This window comes from Calypte anna, chromosome 21, assembly GCF_003957555.1.
Source record: "Calypte anna isolate BGI_N300 chromosome 21, bCalAnn1_v1.p, whole genome shotgun sequence".
Taxonomy (NCBI): Eukaryota; Metazoa; Chordata; class Aves; order Apodiformes; family Trochilidae; genus Calypte; species Calypte anna.
The window spans coordinates 6,646,060-6,664,809 of NC_044266.1; the positions used below are offsets into that span (position 1 = coordinate 6,646,060).

Sequence of the window (18,750 nt, forward strand, 5' to 3'; positions counted from 1 at the left end):
TCCTTCATGCCCCCCCCTCTGCCCCCCCCTTCTCATGCCCCCCCCTCTATGCCCCCCCCTCTCTCATGCCCCCCCCCCTCTCATGCCCCCCCCCTCTCATGCCCCCCCCTCTCTTCATGCCCCCCCCCCCCCTTCTCATGCCCCCCCCCCCTCTCATGCCCCCCCCCCTTCTCATGCCCCCCCCCCCCTCTCATGCCCCCCCCCCCCTCTCATGCCCCCCCCCCCTCTCATGCCCCCCCCCCCCTCTCATGCCCCCTCCCCCTTTCAGCCCCCCTCAGCCCCCTTCTCCTCCTCCTTCTCCCTGCCGGGCAGGCTAAACCCCCCCCGCCGTTCTTCCCCTTCCAGGTGCTGCTGCGGTGAGGCGGGGCGGCGGCGGGGAGAGGATGGAACCGGGAGACATTGGTGCAAAAAAATCAGCATCGACGGCCCCCGGGGAAGGAGAGGAACGGAGCGGCAGAGGGCTGAGGGGCTCCCACCCCCCGGCACCTGGAGCAGAAGTGTGCTGCCTACGTCCTGGCGCTCAGACCTTGGAGTTTCAGCGCTTCCCTGACCCCCGTGGCTCTCGGCAGCGCCCTGGCGTACCGGGCAGAGGGAGCCTTAGACCCGGGGCTCTTGGTGGGAGTGCTGTGGCTGTCCTGGCCTGCACGGAGCCGGCAACTTGGTGAATACCTACTACGACTTTTCCAAAGGTATCGATCACAAGAAGAGCGATGACAGGACTTTGGTGGATCAGATTTTGGAGCCTCAGGACGTGGTCCGGTTTGGAGTCTTCCTTTACACTGTGGGCTGTATCTGTGCTGCCGGGCTCTATGCAGTCTCGACCCTCAAGTTGGAGCACCTGGCCCTGATTACTTTGGAGGACTCTCCAGCTCTTTCCTGTATACTGGAGGTAAGTGCTGCGGCCTGTTTGCTGGTGAATGGGAAGGTAAACGTGGCACAATTACCTGAGCTGTCAAGGGTTTGTACAAGACACAGTGATGTGTTTTTCTGCCACTTCCCAGAGTTCTGGTACCTTAACTTGGTCCTGGTAGACAAGAGGATGACCATGAGCCAGCAATGTGCCCTTGTGGCCAAGAAGGCCAATGGCATCCTGGGGTGCATTAGAAAGGGGTGGTTAGTAGGTCAAGAGAGGTTCTCCTCCCCCTCTATTCTGCATTGGTGAGGCCGCACCTGGAGTATTGTGTCCAGTTCTGGGCCCTCAGTTCAAGAAGGACAGGGAAGTGCTTGAAAGAGTCCAGCGCAGAGCTACTAAGATGATGAAGGGAGTGGAACATCTCCCTTATGAGGAAGGCTGAGGGAGCTGGGTCTCTTTAGTTTGGAGAAAAGGAGACTGAGGGGTGACCTCATCAATGTGTTCAAATATGTAAGGGGTGAGTGTCAGGGAGATGGAGTTAGGCTCTTCTCAGTGGTGACCAGTGATAGGACAAGGGGTAATGGGTGTAAATTGGAGCACAGGAGGTTCAAGTTGAATATCTGGAAACATTTTTTTCCTGTAAGGGTGACAGAGCCCTGGAACAGGCTGCCCAGGGGGGTCGTGGAGTCTCCTTCACTGGAGACATTCAAAACCCCCCTGGACACGTTCCTATGCGAAGTGCTCTAGGTGGCCCTGCTCTGGCAGGGGGGGTTGGACTAGATGATCTTTCGAGGTCCCTTCCAACCCCAAGGATTCTATGGTTCTATGATTCTATGAAAACTTGCATCATTCCCCATTGGTTGTTGTGGTAAGAGGCATGTTAAATTCTTCAGTTTGGAAGTGGTGTTGAAATATTGTCTTCTTTGCATCACATTTACATATGTGGCTTCAGATGTCTAACAGAATTATTGCTGCAGTTTTTGGTGATGTATAGCTCAGCAGTATAGTTTGCTGTATGGGGGTTGAGGTTTTTCTATTGGTGTAATCTGGTTTGGAATGTTTTGTTATTATTCTTCTGATGGAATTTCATTGTGAATAAGGAATGGTTCGTGTTTGTTCTCGACAAGAGAAGGATGTTTTTAATGTCTTCCTGTGCTGATACAAACATAATTATTAGAAAATGAAAAGCAAACTGGCTCCAACTATCAACCATTCAGTTTCCTTCAAAGAACCTTGTCAGTTTTGTGTGCTGTTCTGAGCACTTTGTGCCTTTCTTTAGGAACAGGTTCTGGTATGTACCATCACACTAGAGAGCACTTCATTTCTATACTGTCTGTACAAATGGGCACTTCATAGAATCACAGAACTGGCTGGGTTGGAAGGGAGCTCAGAGCTCATCAAGTCCAACCCTTGCTCCACTCCCCCCGTGGTTCCCAGCCCATGGCACTCAGTGCCACATCCAGGCTCTTTGGAAATATCTCCAGACACGGAGAATCCACTACTTCCCTGGGCAGCCCATTCCAATGCCTGATCACCCTCTCCAGAAAGAAATTCTTTCTCATCTCCAACCTAAACCTCCCCTGGCACAACTTGAGACCCTGCCCTCTTGTCTTGCTGAGAGTTGCCTGGGAAAAGAGCCCAACCCCCCCCTGGCTCCAACCTCCTTTCAGGGAGTTGCAGAGAGTGACTTCTAGATGTGAAGGTTGGTATTTGAACCTGCTCCTTAGTTTCTGCTACATTGTTGGACTAGAGAAACTCAGAAGCTGCATTCCCTTTATTATCTGGTAAAAAGAGAGCTCCCTGCTCAGCCAGGTGTGTTGTTCATTTTCAGTGTTTCTGTGGGGAGGAAGTCTGACCTGTCACATCCTTCATTCCCTTGTGCCACTGGAGTTGTTTGTTTGACCCTTGCTTCCTTTTATTCTTGTCTCTTGCCACAGGCATCGGATTTAAATACGTAGCCTTGGAGACGTGGTGATCCTCATCACCTTTGGGGCCTCTGGCTGTCATGTTTGCCCATGCTGTGCAGGTTGGGTACCTGTCTGTCTCACCCCTGCTCTACGCCGTGCCCCTCGCCCTCAGCACTGAGGCCATCCTGCACAGCAACAACACCCGGGACATGGAGTCAGACCAGCAGGCAGGCATTGTCACCCTGGCCATCCTCATCGGCCCTGCCTTCTCCTATGTCCTCTACACTGTGCTGCTCTTCTTGCCCTACCTGATTTTCTGTGTGCTGGCCACACGTTACACCATCAGCATGGCCCTGCCCCTGCTCACCATCCCCATGGCATTCTCCCTGGAGAGGCAGTTTCGGAGTCAGAACTTCAACAAAATTCCTCAGAGGACAGCCAAGCTCAACCTGCTCTTGGGGCTTTTCTATGTTTTTGGGATTACTCTGGCACCAGCTGGTGCTCTGCCCAAACTCTGACAAAGGCAGCAAGAGCCTCACAATTCAGTATTAAGAGTGGTTAATAGGGGATATTGTGGGTAGATGACCCATTCTGGACAGTGGGAAGAATGGAGAGGCTGTTTTGAGCTGTTGGTTTGATGGGAATGTTGTAATTTTTGGGCTTGGGGAGGTTGTACAAGACACTTCAAGTTATGTCAGTCCTTCAAGAAAAGGAGCAATGGTGCAGCTTTGCCTTGGGGGAGCAGGGTGATGTGAAGATGAGGAAATGGTTCAAGAACCTCGTCCTTCTGCCACTGAATTCAACTCAATGAAAGTAAGATTGAGCTTCAAACACAAACTCTGTTCCCTTCACAAGCACAGTGATTGCTCTTACTTCCCTTATCATGGTCAATAGTCCAGCAGCTCCAGTGCTCAACAAAACACTGCCAAATGTTTAGCATCACAACGATGTAGGTGCTATTCCTGCACTCCCATGTGAGCATAGTTCATCTCTTGTATGTTTTCTTTTTTTTTTTCCTCAGCAAAATGTTGAACTTTTCTTTCCAAGCCCCCTGAAATGCACTAAAAGTTAATTCATTAAGCTGTTGCTTCTGCTTGGTCCTTAACATCTAGAAATTTATGTCTCTCTGGCACGTTGGTGCTAAAATGGAGCATGAACAGCCCCCTGCCCAAACCATAAGCCAAAACCATAAAGTTATGTTCTGCTGTGAAAGCTGAAGCTGTAAATGCAAAGGATGCAACTGAAAAGCTCTCATTGAGGAGGAAAACAACTGGTTTCCATTTTTGCATTTCTTTAGAATTTACTCTCTGAAATTACAGTCTTGGAGTTAAGGGGGAGCACTGTGTAGGGATTAATGGCTTCATGAGTGGAAGAAGAAATTCTTAGGTTGAAAAACATGTTATTTTTTCAGTTGTTGCTCTCTGTTTATTTAGAGGCCTGGAGTATTACAGTTAAATGGCTTTTTATAAGAAGCTCAAAAAGAAGCCCAGTTGAGCAAAGAAAGAAAAGGGTTAGAAAAAAGCATGAAGAATATTGCATTGGCTCTGAATAAAAATTAGGACTGGAAACAGGAAGAAACCAGTTTTGTTAACAAGTTTTTCTTAATAGAGCCCAGAGTTTGTGGGATGGAATCACTCATAGCTGTTAAGATAGCTCTGCAGTGAAGTTCCTCACCTCTTTTTCCCTTCCCACACCTTATCCTGGTTTTTTTGTTCTCTTCTGCAGCTCTTGCCATTTGATATTCATGTGGCCATTTGGAGAACTGATTGTTTCAGCCATTATGTAGCAGTGTGAAACCTATGCCAAGTGAAACTTCCAGTGCAGAGATGAGTTTGATCAGTTACATGTTGCTCAGTGGCAACTGAGTCCTCTCTCTGTTGAAGGAAAATTATTCCTATTCTCTGTGCAGGGTTTTGGTGGAAAATTTGCTCACAGGAGTTCTGGAAAGCTTCAGAGGAATTGTGCCTGGAGCACAACCTTGGGTTTGGACCAAGGCAGAGTGTGGCTGGCTACTGTGTGGAGGGCTTTTAAACACAAGCAATAAGGTAGCAATAAACTTAGATCTGCCAGGGGTAAGTTCTGAGCTTGTGGTGTTCACCTGGGAGTGCTGAATGTTTATTAGTGGGGTGTAAAGTCAGGGTGATGATACAGGACACATGCTGTAGGATTAAGTGACTCTTCTTAGGGCTTCAAGCTGGAAATATTTTGTGCAAATGTATTTTATGAGCCACGACTTCACCTTTTGTTAAAAATGGTCAAATGATCTCTCTTATCTATCTCACCAGGCACAAGACAGACTTCAGCAAGTGTGTTGCTTTCTACAGCAAAATACTTTAGATTAGAAATAGGAGGAGGAAGTGCAGAAGGTCAGCTCAGCTGGAGGGAGGGAGACAGCCAGAAAGTTTTGGAAACTGTTTTTAAGATAAACACAGCACAGTATCTCTTGTTACTTCCTTGTGAACCTACAGAATAAAGGAAAGCCAGGGTCTGAGACCCACTTTGTTCTTCTGCAAGGCCAGAGCTTTTCAGGGATGTGATCTGAGCTGGTGAATCTGCTCACCTTGCAGTTGGGGTTTTGTGGGGTTGGTCCCAGTGTGGCTTTGTTGCTGCCTGCTTGGTTTGGTGTCAGCTTGGTCTCCTGTAGCCAGCACCTGAAAAGAATGCAGAGTAACCTTTTTCTACTTCTTTTACATAAACCAGAGTACTCCAGCTGAGTTCCTTAAAGTAACAATACTTGGCTTTTATCTTTGATACCTGTAGTAGTAACAGTGGAAAGATGCAGGGTCTGATCCTTGGTGGAGCAGTTTTCCATTTACTAGCAGGGAAAAGCCCCTTGTGTAGGGTGTGTGCTGACTGCTGGAAAGGACCAGTGCTTTTTGTTACAGAGATTAAGGCAGAGCTCACTGCTGTGTGTGTATGTTTGTAGAACACTTTACAATGTGGGGGGAATTCAAAGCTTTTTAACAGTAAGAATGAGGTTAAAATGTAGTAATTCCTGTTAGCAGGTGCTGGTTGCCTCCAGTTCTCTGTCTGAAAACCAATATCATTCCACATTCTTAAAGATCCTAATGCTCAGTAACACACCTTCACCATGGCTTGGAGGAAGTCATTTCACTTCTCTGTTTCAGAAAACAGCTTATTTTTTGCCTACCTCACAGGGATGCTGAGCCAACATCATTGTTTGAGAGCTTTGGAAGTAAGAAGTGCTTTATCTCTGTGTGCTTTTCAAAAAGCAAGTTAGAACTAGAAAACATTTTAGGTATGAACTGACCCAACAGGTGACTTAACCAATGTAAGTAGACCAAAATAATCTCCATGGAGGTGTTAAGAGAGGTTCCTTTATTCATTTGCTTCGTGCTGAGGATGCTGGTTCTCTTTCCCTACTCCTCTGTCCCGTGCTACTTTATTTCCACGTGAACTTTGACAACTTTCAGGTCCCTCTGGATGAGCTGTTTGCAGTGTGATGAGTCTGCCCTGGTAGATGAACAGATCTGTAGCCCTCCTGTTACTGTGTCCTAAGGCACCTCCTGGCCAATAAAACATCTGAATTTCATTCTCTTTATTATGTTTGATTATTTTGGATCACTCCAGTTGTATTTTTGCACATCATGTATTAGAGGATCATCCTGGAAGGAGGAGAATCTTTGGCTGCTGTGTTTATAGTGCCTGAAAGAGCACAGCCTTCTGTGAGCTGCATATTCCTGTCCTTCCATGTCACTGGGTAAACCTTGAGCAGCCCTGCACCTCTCTTACTGATGGCAGACTTGGGAGTAGTTTCAGTATTCTCATCAACAAGCAGAATTCTCTTTGATGCAGCTTTCTGTGCCATGTTCTGTTCAGCATTTGCAAGGAGGTTTCAGCTGAACTTTTAATCTTTTTTATTTAATAAAGATGGACTTTTTCATCCTCACCTGTGTGGTCTGCCATTCTTCCAGTGCCATGGGCTCTGCTGCTGCCTTCTCATGATTTGATTTGCTCCATCCTGTGTGGCAGCACAGTGCCCACCCTGGCTCTCAGAAAGGAGCCTAAAGCACAGTTGGAATTTTTTCCTCTCAGCCACTGATGCAGCTTCCCATTTGATTTATTAGTAGCTTAAACTCAGTTTAAAGAAACTGGACCTCTAAGGGAAAACTGGTGAGATTTGAAGTTCATCCACACCTTTTAGTCCTGTGCCTGGCTCGGTGGAGCTGTAATTCTGATTATCTGCAGATGGCAGCAGTGTTCCTGAGCTGTGCCTTGGGCTGAGAGATCCTCTGCCAGGCTGGCAGAGTGCTGGCTGCTCCTGAGATCTCTGACTTTGTTCCATTGGGTCGAAAAACGATTCCCCACCAGAGGAAGGGTGGGCAGGTTGAGGTATTGCTGCTCCTCTGCTGTTCTCAGAATCCAAGGTTCACTTGTTATTGAGTGGCAAAATGCTTCCTGCATCAGACTGAAGTATTACTGGAGGATGAGGAAGGGGTGTCCTGGTGTTTGAGGTTTTAGGGGTGTGCAGACTCAGTGCACTGCTCAGCACATCCTTAGTGGTGAAGGCTGCCAGCCAGCTGGGAGGTTTTGGAATGTTTTCCCCCTCTACAGCCAGTGGATCAAAAATCTTGAGGATAATGGAGAAAGAAGACTTAAAACTACCTCATTTTTTTGTCTTTTCAGAAACATCTACTACCTGTGCTTGCAAGGGCTTTGAGCATTTCTCTGGTGATACCTCCCTGGGTTTTCTCTGGTGTAAGGAAAGTTGGAAGGTAAATAGGTGCAGATGAATTTGTAATGTGCAGATTATGTCTGCATGCTTCTGAGCCAGCAGGTAATGGCAGCAACAGGCATTTGAAGCAAGGCAGTCAGCTCTCTCTCAGATTTTAAAAGCTTTTGCTCATGGCTCACTAAGCTTGTTCTGGTAAGATGCTGAGGGCTGAGCTTTCAGAAGAGTGTGAGCAAGCCATGCATTGTGGGGAGCATTCTGGGGACAAAATGCAGTGTCTGCACACTAAGAGATGTTCTCTCCAGTCAAGTGGTTTTAACACTCACATCTTCAATCACTGCTGGGAAAATCTTAAAACTTTTATAGTGGTTTTAGGAGCTTGTTCTATATTCTTCCCATTTCTTGGGTGAGTAGACTGAGTTACTGCTGCTTAAGCAAGGTCATGCTCCTTGGAGCAGACTACAGAGCAGTTCCCCTTTCCAGCCTGGTACCTTAATAACAAGGCCTTTCCCCTCACATATTGGTCACTGGTAGATTATTTTTATATAAATCACTTTTGGTTGCATTATACGTGGAGTTTTGTGCCTGCTGAATCACATACTTAAGGAATGAAATGCTGCTCTGGGTTTTTAAGGCTATTTTTCATTATAAGGTGGAGCTAAACATCTAGTCAAGCTAAAATCTATAGCTCCCAGAACTCCTAAAAATTTTGGAAGGTTTAATAACACTCAGCACAGCTGGTTTATTGCAGCTATGTGTCTAAAGGAAACAGGTTCAGCATTGGACAGAGTAATGCCCATGCTTTACTGTCTGAAATCAGATATTTTGCTCAGGTATATAACTCAGAGCAGAACCCAAAGGAGACAAATCCATCAAGATTTCTTTTACATCTCCAGATGATAACTCTTACCACTGCCAGTGCTTCTGCTTTATTGCTGCCTGTCTGTATAGTCAGATCACAGGAAAGCCCATCTTCTCATCCAGATGTTTCAGTGGCCACATGGATTTGTCTGAAGGAGAAGTACCTGAAGGACACATTCAGGAGTCCTTTGGGTCAGCTGAGAGAGTGGGATTTGCTTCAACATTCAGGTCTTGCCCATCTGTATTCCCCTGGCAGGACCCCTGTGCTTGGGCATCTGTCCCAGACTTCACGTGTGCACTGTCTTGTTCCCAACCTCTGCACATGAAGACCCAAATGTTTTTTAAAAAAAAAACAGAAAAAACCATCCAAACAGAACTGTAATCCCTGACACTCCTCTGCTGACTTCTCATGAGACTGCCAAGGCCACAGTGGGTTGAAGAGTTAAAAATCTCTGCCAGCATTGTGCTGCTTTCTCATGAAAACCAGGAGGAGAACCTGGCCATGAATCAGATGGCTCTGTCAATAATGAATCAAGATGAACGTGCTGGCTGAGACGTGTCACACAGGCAGCTTGTCAAGGAGCAAGGGAAGTGAGAACCTTGCTAAAAGACAGGATCTGACATGCTGCTCTAACAGCACTGAGAGACTGGGCTCTAACTCTTGATCTAACCCTTGGTTGGCACCTTCCAGGTGTCTTACCCAGCCCAGGCTAGCACTGGGCAGCTCTGCTGTTTTCTGAAGGAAAAGATAGAGGGAACAAATGTTTTCAGCATTTACCTCAGCAAGGCTTTGCTGTACTTTCTAGGGGAAACTGAATTTGATGTAAAATCTGTCTTACACTCCAGATTTGACCATCTGAGTCACCACTCTCCTGCTAACAGTTTTTGGGAAAAATTTGAATTTTGTGAAGGGGGAAGGGACAGGGAACAGTTTGGGTGCCAGAGAGTTAGTGCAGTAGAAGCATCTACCCTGTGATGGGAAACAGACTGTTCAGTTTTCATCTGCCAAACAAGAGTTTTAACAGTAAAACTGACCCAAATTCCAACAATGTTGGTGCATATCAGAGTGTTGCATTGGGAGCTTGTGTAGGTTCAAACAGCTTGGCTGAAAGAGCAGCATAAAGCACCTTGGGGATGGGGTTGAGACTGATGGAAGGAGCCACCATCAAATGGCCAGTGGCCAAAATGTCAGTGCCCCAGTTTTTATTTTTGATGTGAAACAGCTGTCCAAAGGGAGTGGTGTTCCAGCAGGCACTGCTTCCCCTTTCCTCAGGTGACAGCCCCACTAGGACAGAAAGGACATTGGAGTGCTGGGAGCTCGGAATTCTGCATCCCATCCCTGTGTGATGGAGCTGCAGACACCTGCATCAGTCACTGTCCTTGTGCTAATAAATCACCCTGGGGTCCTTGAGCAGCTCAGGGACCAGCTTGAGGAGGAGTCCTTTCCAATAACAAGCTGCTGTGGGTGGGCATGCAGATGAAAAGGCAGAAAGATGAAGGCAGTGCCTCGTGGAGCTCTAATGGCATTATAATGCATTTCCAGAGCCCATTCCCAGCTGCAGTTTTACAGGTGACAGCTGAATCAGAGCTGGAAATGAAACAGTTTCATTATCAAGTCCTTGCACTTCAATTTGCTATAAATTGTTCCAGTCACTGCCAAGTGAGTGACAGTAAAGAGAGTCCCCTGGCTTGTTGCCTAGCCCATGAATATAATTTCAATCAATGCTCACTGTAGACATCCTGGAAGGACATGATAGCATCCATATGAGGTTGCAAGGCAGGGCTGAAATGGGCTGGAAGAGCTGTACATGGGGAACCAAGACAAGAAACAGATTTGTGCTGAGTCCTGAGCCCTCCGGGGTGTGTCAGAAGTTCTGCTGAGCAGGGGGCTCATCCCCTGGCCCTGGTACCTCTCTGCATCACCTGATGTTAGTCCTTGTGCTTTGTCCTGCAGTAGATGCCACAGCTTATTGCCTCACCAACTGGGATGCTGGGCTTGCTAGAGTTCAAGGTTGGGCTATAAAAATCTCTTCCAGTCTGAAATCTGCCATAAAAGTATTTTCACACAGCTAGATGTATTTACCAGGCTGCAGGGAGAAATGAGCTCAGCTTTTGGTTTTTTGGTTTATTTCTGGCATAACTTTAAGAAGTCTCCATGTTTTTCTCATGCAGGTTTTTAGCACACTTATTAGAAATTCTTTCTACCTAATATAATGCTCAACTTTGTGGCCTGCTGTGACCTGGAAAATATCAGCAAAGGGTCATTCCTGAAACAGCACTGGTGTGTGAGAGGATTCAGACAAGATCCCTGGCTTCTCAAAAGGTAGAAGGTTATTAACCTGCAAAACCATCTGCATGGAGTAAGCCTTGCCCATATTAACAAAGCAGGGGGGTTGATTTATCCCTAGGAACCACAAGGCTTGGATTTTCTTTTTGCTGTGCTCCTTTTCCTTCCACAAGCATTTTAAGTGCCTGCAAGGTGACATAATTTTGTCTGAATGGCCATGATCTTTATGCCTCTTTTGGCACCACTCTGTCTGGTGTCTCGTTTGGTAATGAGCAACTCCTTGAGGATGCTTTCTTTTCCAGAGAAACATTCCTTCCTATTATTCATTGGTAGAGTTCTTACAGGAAGACACTGCTTAAATCTGGACTTTTATCCTCATTAGCTCCTCAAAGTCATTCTTACACACCACTGCTCATTTGGGTCTTTTTTGGGGTTTTTTTGTTTGGGTTTTTGGTGTTTTTTTGTGGTTTTGTTTGTTTATTTTGGGCTGTATTTATACCCATTAATGCTGATTTCCTGCTGAGATGGGGACAGCGTGCTTCACTCGCTCTCTCTGTTTCGTTCTGCATTTGTGAAGATGTTTTACAAGAGCTGAGTTGCTTCCCCTGCATTTACCAGCTCCTCTGTGCTGCAGTCCAACCCTTCAGTCCTTGAGAGACTCTGATTTCATGTGGCTTCTCCTTAAAGAATTAAATGCCTCCCCAGCCCCCATGCTACTGCCTCTCAGTGCCAGGATCTTGAAAAAAGATGACAACAGAGCAGCAATACCACCCAGACAACTCATCTGCTGGGCACTTCAGGGCAGGCTGCCAAATCCATCCTGGAGAGGTGTTTATCCAGCTCTGAGGAGACAGGAAGAGGCTCTGGAATCCAAGCTAGCCAGCCAGCATCCTTCAGGGAATGAATGACTTTATCAGCCTTTGTGTTTGGGGATCTTGTGAGCCTTTGTTTTCCAGCAGCTGGGAGAAAGGCATACCCTGCTCTTTTCCAGGGGAAACAGGAAAAGGGACCCTTTTCCAAGGGGAAACAGGGGACTGATGTGCCAGTGCCTGCCTATCTGTATTTGGAGCATTCTTGGTTTTGCTCTCCTGTGATGACTTGCAAATGGGAACTTGTGTCTTGCAGGCACTGGGGAGCTTGCACAGGATAATGTGATTGTGTGCTTGCACAGGATCATGTGATAAAAAACTCATCAGGAACCCCCCCAGAGGAATCAACTGAGATCCTAACTTTTCAGGGATTAGGAATCCAATTATCTGGAGAAGCAGCCACCAGATTAAAATACCCCTTCTAACCTCTGATTGCTTAGTGTTCCAAACCTATGCCTTCTGCCTGCACCAGAAGTTCCCCAATAAAAACTATTAGGATTACTTTTAAGTACCTTCCATAAAGCTTTTATTATCCAGTGCTAATTCCATCCCTGAGCCTGTCTTGAGCACATTCTGTATCTAGATGAGCCAAAGAGAGATGATGGCTGTAAAATACTGCACTTATTTACAGGCCCTCTAGGGTGAGGCAGAGTTTGTGGGATTAATTGTGCCCTTCAGACTCTGAGGAGGAGCCTTTCCTCTTTCCTCCCCACTCTTTCCTGTTTGATTGCTTTACAGAACTCCCCACTGATGGCAGGACTGAGAACTAACCTCAGGAACACATGAGCACAGGGTTGGAGATGCAGATAAAAAGCAGCTGCTCCATCCTACTGATATGGGTCTGCATAGAATCATAGAATCATAGAATCATAGAATCATAGAATCCTAGGGGTTGGAAGGGACCTCGAAAGATCATCTAGTCCAACCCCCCCTGCCAGAGCAGGGCCACCTAGAGCACTTCGCATAGGAACGTGTCCAGGGGGGTTTTGAATGTCTCCAGTGAAGGAGACTCCACGACCCCCCTGGGCAGCCTGTTCCAGGGCTCTGTCACCCTTACAGGAAAAAAATGTTTTCGAATATTCAACTTGAACCTCCTGTGCTCCAATTTACACCCATTACCCCTTGTCCTATCACTGGTCTGAACACGAATAAACACTTGACTGGCAAGGTTTAAAATTATTTTTAGGTCAAGAAGAGGTTTGCCTCCACAATTTAGCACAACAAAAGCACTCAGCACACATCATTAGCAACCTGTGATAGCCCAAGTGAACATCTCTGAGAGAGATGAATCCCCTCTGGGCTGCAGACAGAACAGAAGCCTTCAGTGAGGGATGTTCTGAGCTCATCACTGTCTACAACAATCTGTTTCTGTTTACAGAAAAGGTCTGTGTCACTCTGGGTTTCCTCTCTGTTGGGTGAGCTGCAGATAGATGAATAGGTAGATTTCCCCAGGATGTAATCCAGAGGAGCAGTATGACATGGAACAAGCAAGAGAATATTTGAGAGCTGGAGGATACAAGGAAGGGAATGAAAGATGTGATCCAAAAGAGGCTTTGTTTTAAACAGAGGCCCAGTGAGGATTGTGCAGACAAAGTACATCTGTTTCAGAACAGCCTGGGTTAAGTGCCTACCTGGAGACTGCTGCAGAAAATTCTACATGAGCCAGACTTCTACTCCTGGCCCTTGAGATGGTATTGAAAGAGACCAGAAAATCCCAGGAGTACAAAATCCAGCATGCTGTGGGAATGTTTCCTCCTACTGGTGTGACAGTGGTCCAGGCATGGTGGGAACCACTGGAACAGGAAAGCTATGAGACACTGAAATTTTTCCTTCAGCACCTCTGCTTGTGATTCCTCTCCATGTGCAGCCTTACAAAACCTGATCTAAAGCTGGAAAGAATTTTATGCTGCATTGACTGCTTTTTAATTTTGGCCTTACACATTTTTTCCCAGCCTTTCACTGCCTTCTCTTAACCCATTGAGTTAGATAATGTATGTCTTGCCCCTCCATTAATTTCAAGTGGAGCACCTCCAGGAAACAACCAACCTATGAATTATTTTCTTGGAGTTTTTGGAGCACCACAGAAGTGTGCATTTATTTTGTTTCCAAGACACAAAATAGTAATTCAACAGGCAATGGTACAACAGGCTGTTCCCTTACCTTCCCACTGTTCTCTGCAGGGTAGTGGTACAGAATCAAAAGTTTCCCACCAAAGGAGTTAGGAACATACACAGTTTGGTTTTATCTGGGTTTTGAGCACAGAGATCACCATGGCCATTGTTTTTTATTAGTCTAATACATGGTGAAGTCTACAAATAAATGCTGGGACCCAGGTGGAACAGATGAGATGTGACTAAGTTCTTGCATGATTGATAATGAGCAGGGACTAGAAAATCAATTGTGTTAATTCCTGGCTTGTCACTGGGATGGAGAATTAATGAGAAAATCCCTCTGCCTTACTGGTATTTACACTTTATACAGACTGTGATAAAATTGTCTTCAGGCACTGCCTGACATTACAATTTCAGATTATTGTAGATCCAGAGGCAGGAGCAGAAATCCACAAGCACAAAAACTCCCTTCACAAACAGCAGACACGTGATGGCACAGACCAGCCAGGAGGCCTGAAAACAGGCATCATTTTTTGTTTCTTCTGCTGGACATTTAGGAATTAATGTCAGGCTGTGACATGGGTGTGTGATCAATCCTTCCCTCCTTAAGGCACTTTGTAGGCAGTGGGAAAGCTGCTCATCTCCCAGTGCACTGGATTCTAGGGAGCTGTTTCAGACATCTTCAGCCCTTGTCTCTCCTGGGTTAAGGACTGGTCTGCAAGTGTGACACTGAATGGGACCAGTTTACTCCAGCAGCAGTGTTCTGCTGCCTTCCCTACACTGACCTGCCCCCAAAACCAGGGAGGAAAGCAACAGATGGCTGTCAGCTTCTGCAGAAATGTTTGAACCTGTCAATAATTCCTCTGCAGCCCCCAGTGCTCCTGGACCTGCCTGAAGGAGAAGGGAACACTGATCTTCATCATGTCTGACAGAAAAGCAAATCCATCTCCCTGACTGCCTCCTGTCAGCCAGGAGTTAATCCAGCTGAGACAGCAGCAGTGTCACTGATGGTGTATTACTGAATACATCCATAAACCTTGGCTACTCAGAACACCTGCAGCCCTCCTGCTTTCCTTGTCAGCCTCAGTCTCCTTGCTGTTGTGCTTCAGATGCCCTCCCATCCTCCAGCCTGCATTTAACTGTGCTGAGTACTTAAAATTCCAGCAGCTCCCAGAGCTGTTGAAAGGGGAATAAAGGGAGATGCTGTACACAGAGTGACACTAAATTTATTTGCTGTTCTCCCTCTGAAGATTTCACACAGGTTCTTTTCTTGCCATCAACATGTGGCAAGGTCTTAGTTGAGCTGGAAAGTTTTGGAAGAGAATAACTTCAAATTCCCCCTTCTGGGAGGCAAAGAACTACAGGTACAGGAGTCAGAGGTACAGGCCAGACCTCAAATGCCTTCAGAGCTGAACTCTGCTGGTTCTGGATCTGCCCAGACAGTCTCTGTATAGCCTAGAGGTCCCAATTTGCAAATCTAAATTGGTTTTGGAGAATTCCTACACCAGAAATCCTGGTTATCTCCTCTAGGTTGTGTTATCCTCAGTTTTTCTACAAGGGTCCTTAGACTTGTAAATCATGGGTTGTCTGATTCTGATTCTCTCCAGTGGAGGATAACAGCTTTCCTGCAGCTTTACTGCACATTTTCAGTTAGCCAGCAGGCAAATTGAGGAGCAGCCTGCTCAGGGCCACACAATGGATTGGTGCTGTCACAGATATAAAACCATAAAGTGAAAATATCTGCTAGTCCTTTTTTTCCCCCTTTGTTTGTTGTTCATTTCATGGAGGAGGGAAGATTACATTTCGAGGCAAGGAGAGCAATAAAGGATCATTCTTTGCCAAAATGCACTGAGAAATCTCCAAGCCCCAAGGAGTTTGTCACTACATTGTTCCTATTCCTTGGAACCCCTCACAAAGGAAGCAGCTGTCCAGAGTTGCTTTGGACCTGTGTCCAAGGTGATTTGGACTTAAGGCCAACAGAATGTTGTTTCCCATTCTGAATGTAATTGAATTCAACCCTGACAAAGCCAAAGGGGTGAGCACTGTGGCAGCCAACTGTAATTAAGAACAGAATGCTCCCTCAGTAGAAGAAAATAAAATCTCAGGCATCCTTAATTCTCAGGATTCCTGACAAGTCTATGGAAAGCTGGCTCCTTAATCCCCAGGTTTTCTTCTGCTGGGAGTCCTTCTGTTTTCATGGACTCCAGATCAACATCAGACAGGAGGATCAGTGAGCAGATTGGCATTCCGTGTGCTGTGGTGTCACAGTGTTAATTACATGTTTGGGGGGCCCCAAACTGGATCACTTGGATGCAGAGAAGACAGGAATTAATTGTGAGTCTGTGGGGTCAATCTGCTGTGGGGTTGTCTGCTTGACTGATGCTCTGAATGTTGCTGCCACCAGGAGAAACAAGACAAAGATGCTACCTCCAGGAGAACAGGAGAAACAGGACAAAGATGCTGCCACCAGGAGAAACAAGACTTTCTCCACCAGGAGAAACAGGACTGTGGGAGAGGATTCTCAGCACTGGGAGCCTCAAGCAGTAAAACTCTGTGACCTGCCCTGGGAAGAGGGGCAAAATGTTCCTGTGGGAGGAAAAGGCTTGCTTCATGCTGAGTTTTATGTTTTGGAGGTAAATTATAGAAGCAGCTAAGTGGTTAAGGCAGTTTGCAGGCTTATGTTAAATTCTTTGCTAAATAACAGCTTTTTGTCTGATAGTGATTCAGATGCATCCCTTTCCTGGTCTCAATTCCTTGTCTGTAAAAGAGGCATAATTGTTCTCATCTTGCCAGAGCATTGTCACAACACATCTGTTAGACTCTGAGGTACACAGATACTGTTGTCATGAAAGTTTCATCAGTAATTAACATGGAAATTTAGATGTTTTTCTAAGTGTCCTCCCCAGCCCAAATTCTGGGGAAAGGCTGAATCAGGACTTCCTTTCTTTTGTTCTACTCTTGACTACAGGAGAATTTCACCTTCTCCTGTTGTGGGCTTAACCACTGGAAACTCTGCAGTGAATGATAAGACTGGGAAGAAAAAAAGATTGAAAAGCAAAAGGATTAAAATCTAAAGAGCTCACTCACTGGTGGTTTGGAGCATCTGCTGAAATGAAGCCTCCTGGAGAAACTGCCCAGATCTGTACAGCAGTGCTGACCAGGAGAATGGCTGGGACTCTGTTATGAGGACTGAGCAACTCTGCTCCTGTACTTTGGGACAGAACTTCAGACAATAGCTTGGGACAGAACTTCAGACAATAGATTGGGACAGAAATTCAGACAATAGCTTGGGACAGAACTTCAGACAAAAGTGGGTGGCAGGACCTGGAAGCTTAAACTGGAAAATCATGTCCCATGTAGCAGAGTGTATTTGATGGGGCTTAGCTTTGTTTTCTTTCCTGGGGAAACCAGGATGAGTTTCTCTGATTTGTTGTTTGATTTCTTTTAAAAATATCTTAAACGTTGTGGGCTGATCCTGAGAATCTCTTGTGAGTGAATGCAAGCAGCTTCAGCCTTCTTATGCCAGCTCATATTTGGGATGTGAGTAGGATTTAGGTCAAGCACTGCAGAAGAGAGGAACCCATGACCTGGGGAGGATGGAGTCTGTGTTTTGTCCACAGTCATTCAGAGATTTCCTTGAAATTGCTGGTGTGAATTGCATAGGAGCTGAGAATGAGTGGTTGCAGAGGGAGAGGAAGGCATGGAAATGGAAATAGGTCCAGGGAGAGAACTCAAATCAAAAATAACAAAATAAAAATCTCAGCACCTTTTTTCCTGCACAATATTGATACTTGTATGGGTCCTCAAAGACCTCTGAAGACTTTGATTTGGCAGAGCTGAATGCCAGCAGTGCAGCAGGGTGTCCTTCATGGGGAGAATACTCATGAATTTAATTCCAGGAAAAGATATCTTTGCTTAATTCTTAAAGAGCACTTGTAGAGATTCATTATCTGGCTTCAGAGTTTCCTCTCATCTAACTCCATTCCTGTCTTAACAGGGGATTAATGTGGCATCTGTCTGGCTTCTGAGTTGTGATGGGAGAGTGGAAAATGATGGATTTGACAGAGGAGCTGAAGTTGATGTTCATCTTAGGGAATCAGATATTAAAATACTTCAACAAAACCAGAGTCTCTGAATGCTTCACAAGCTTGAAGTGACTGAGGGGCTGATGAGATGTAACAATAGGAGTAAGGGGGAGGTTTATTAACAATATCCCAGGAACTCAGAGTAGCTGAATAACTCATAAATCTTTCATGAACATCACAAAAATGTGGGATGAAATCTTAAACACTGTAGATAGACATGTGGAGAGATTTAGGTAGATTTCTTTTGTATGAGAATGTCTTGGTAAATTCTTATCTTTTGAAATGAAGGAACTATCTGGTTTGGATTTATATTATTTTTCTGCAGTCTGAGAATCTATTGAACACTTTGTCTCAGAGTGTTTTGAGCTCCTTCAATAGAGGGTTTGGGCAGGGAAAACATTTAAATAATAAACAACAGCTGACTGTGAAATAGTTACTCCAAAACAGGAACGAGATAGAGCAGGGCAGTGAGATTGCACTCCAGTTTATTAAGAAACTTCTGGGATTTGATAAAAAAAATCTGATTTTCTCTTCTTCTTCCCTGCTGATGGCTCAGTAAAATGGCCCCAGGAAGCCAAAGTTGCCCAGAGGGGGAGACACCTGGGGAGAGCACCCTGAGGATGTGTGATGGGCATTTCTTTTTGTATCTGCATCCCAAGTAGTAAGATCTTATAGCCCATTTTCCTCTCTGCTTGGACTCTCCCATTCTCCAGTTGCTCTGCAGAGTGCTCTGAGCTCTGGAGGCTAAGAAAGCACTTGTCTTGTCTTCAGAGAAATTCCAGAATTTTTTTTTTATCCCAGAAAGGGATAAAGGTTTTTTTTTTATCCCAGGTATCTGTCCCAGTGCCCTCACCTCCAGCCAAAGCAGTGTCAGTTCTGGTGATAGGGCTTCAGTTACATCACTAGATGGAGCTCACCACATAAGAAATACTTGGATTGGAAAAGCCAAATGCTGTTTTATTGACAAAGTTGGCTGTTTCAGAAGGTAGTGTGGGAGGGGTGGCAAACTAATGTGTGTGGATGGAGTGGAACATGTGTCAAGGGAAGAGGGGTTCTGGATGATGGGGGATGAAGAAACATGAGC

At 45.8% G+C, this 18,750-nt stretch overlaps 1 protein-coding gene across 1 annotated transcript in view; it reads left to right on the top strand.

Annotated features, from left to right (window-relative positions):
* LOC103526185 (ubiA prenyltransferase domain-containing protein 1) overlaps positions 1 to 3,851 on the top strand; it is a 21,361-nt gene extending 17,510 nt beyond the window's left edge. Inside the window, 4 exon segments of the mRNA XM_030463428.1 lie at positions 496 to 618; positions 620 to 845; positions 848 to 889; positions 2,791 to 3,851. Coding sequence (XP_030319288.1) covers positions 496 to 618; positions 620 to 845; positions 848 to 889; positions 2,791 to 3,278 — 879 coding nt within the window. The 3' untranslated portion in view covers positions 3,279 to 3,851.
* The last annotated feature ends 14,899 nt before the right edge of the window (positions 3,852 to 18,750 follow it).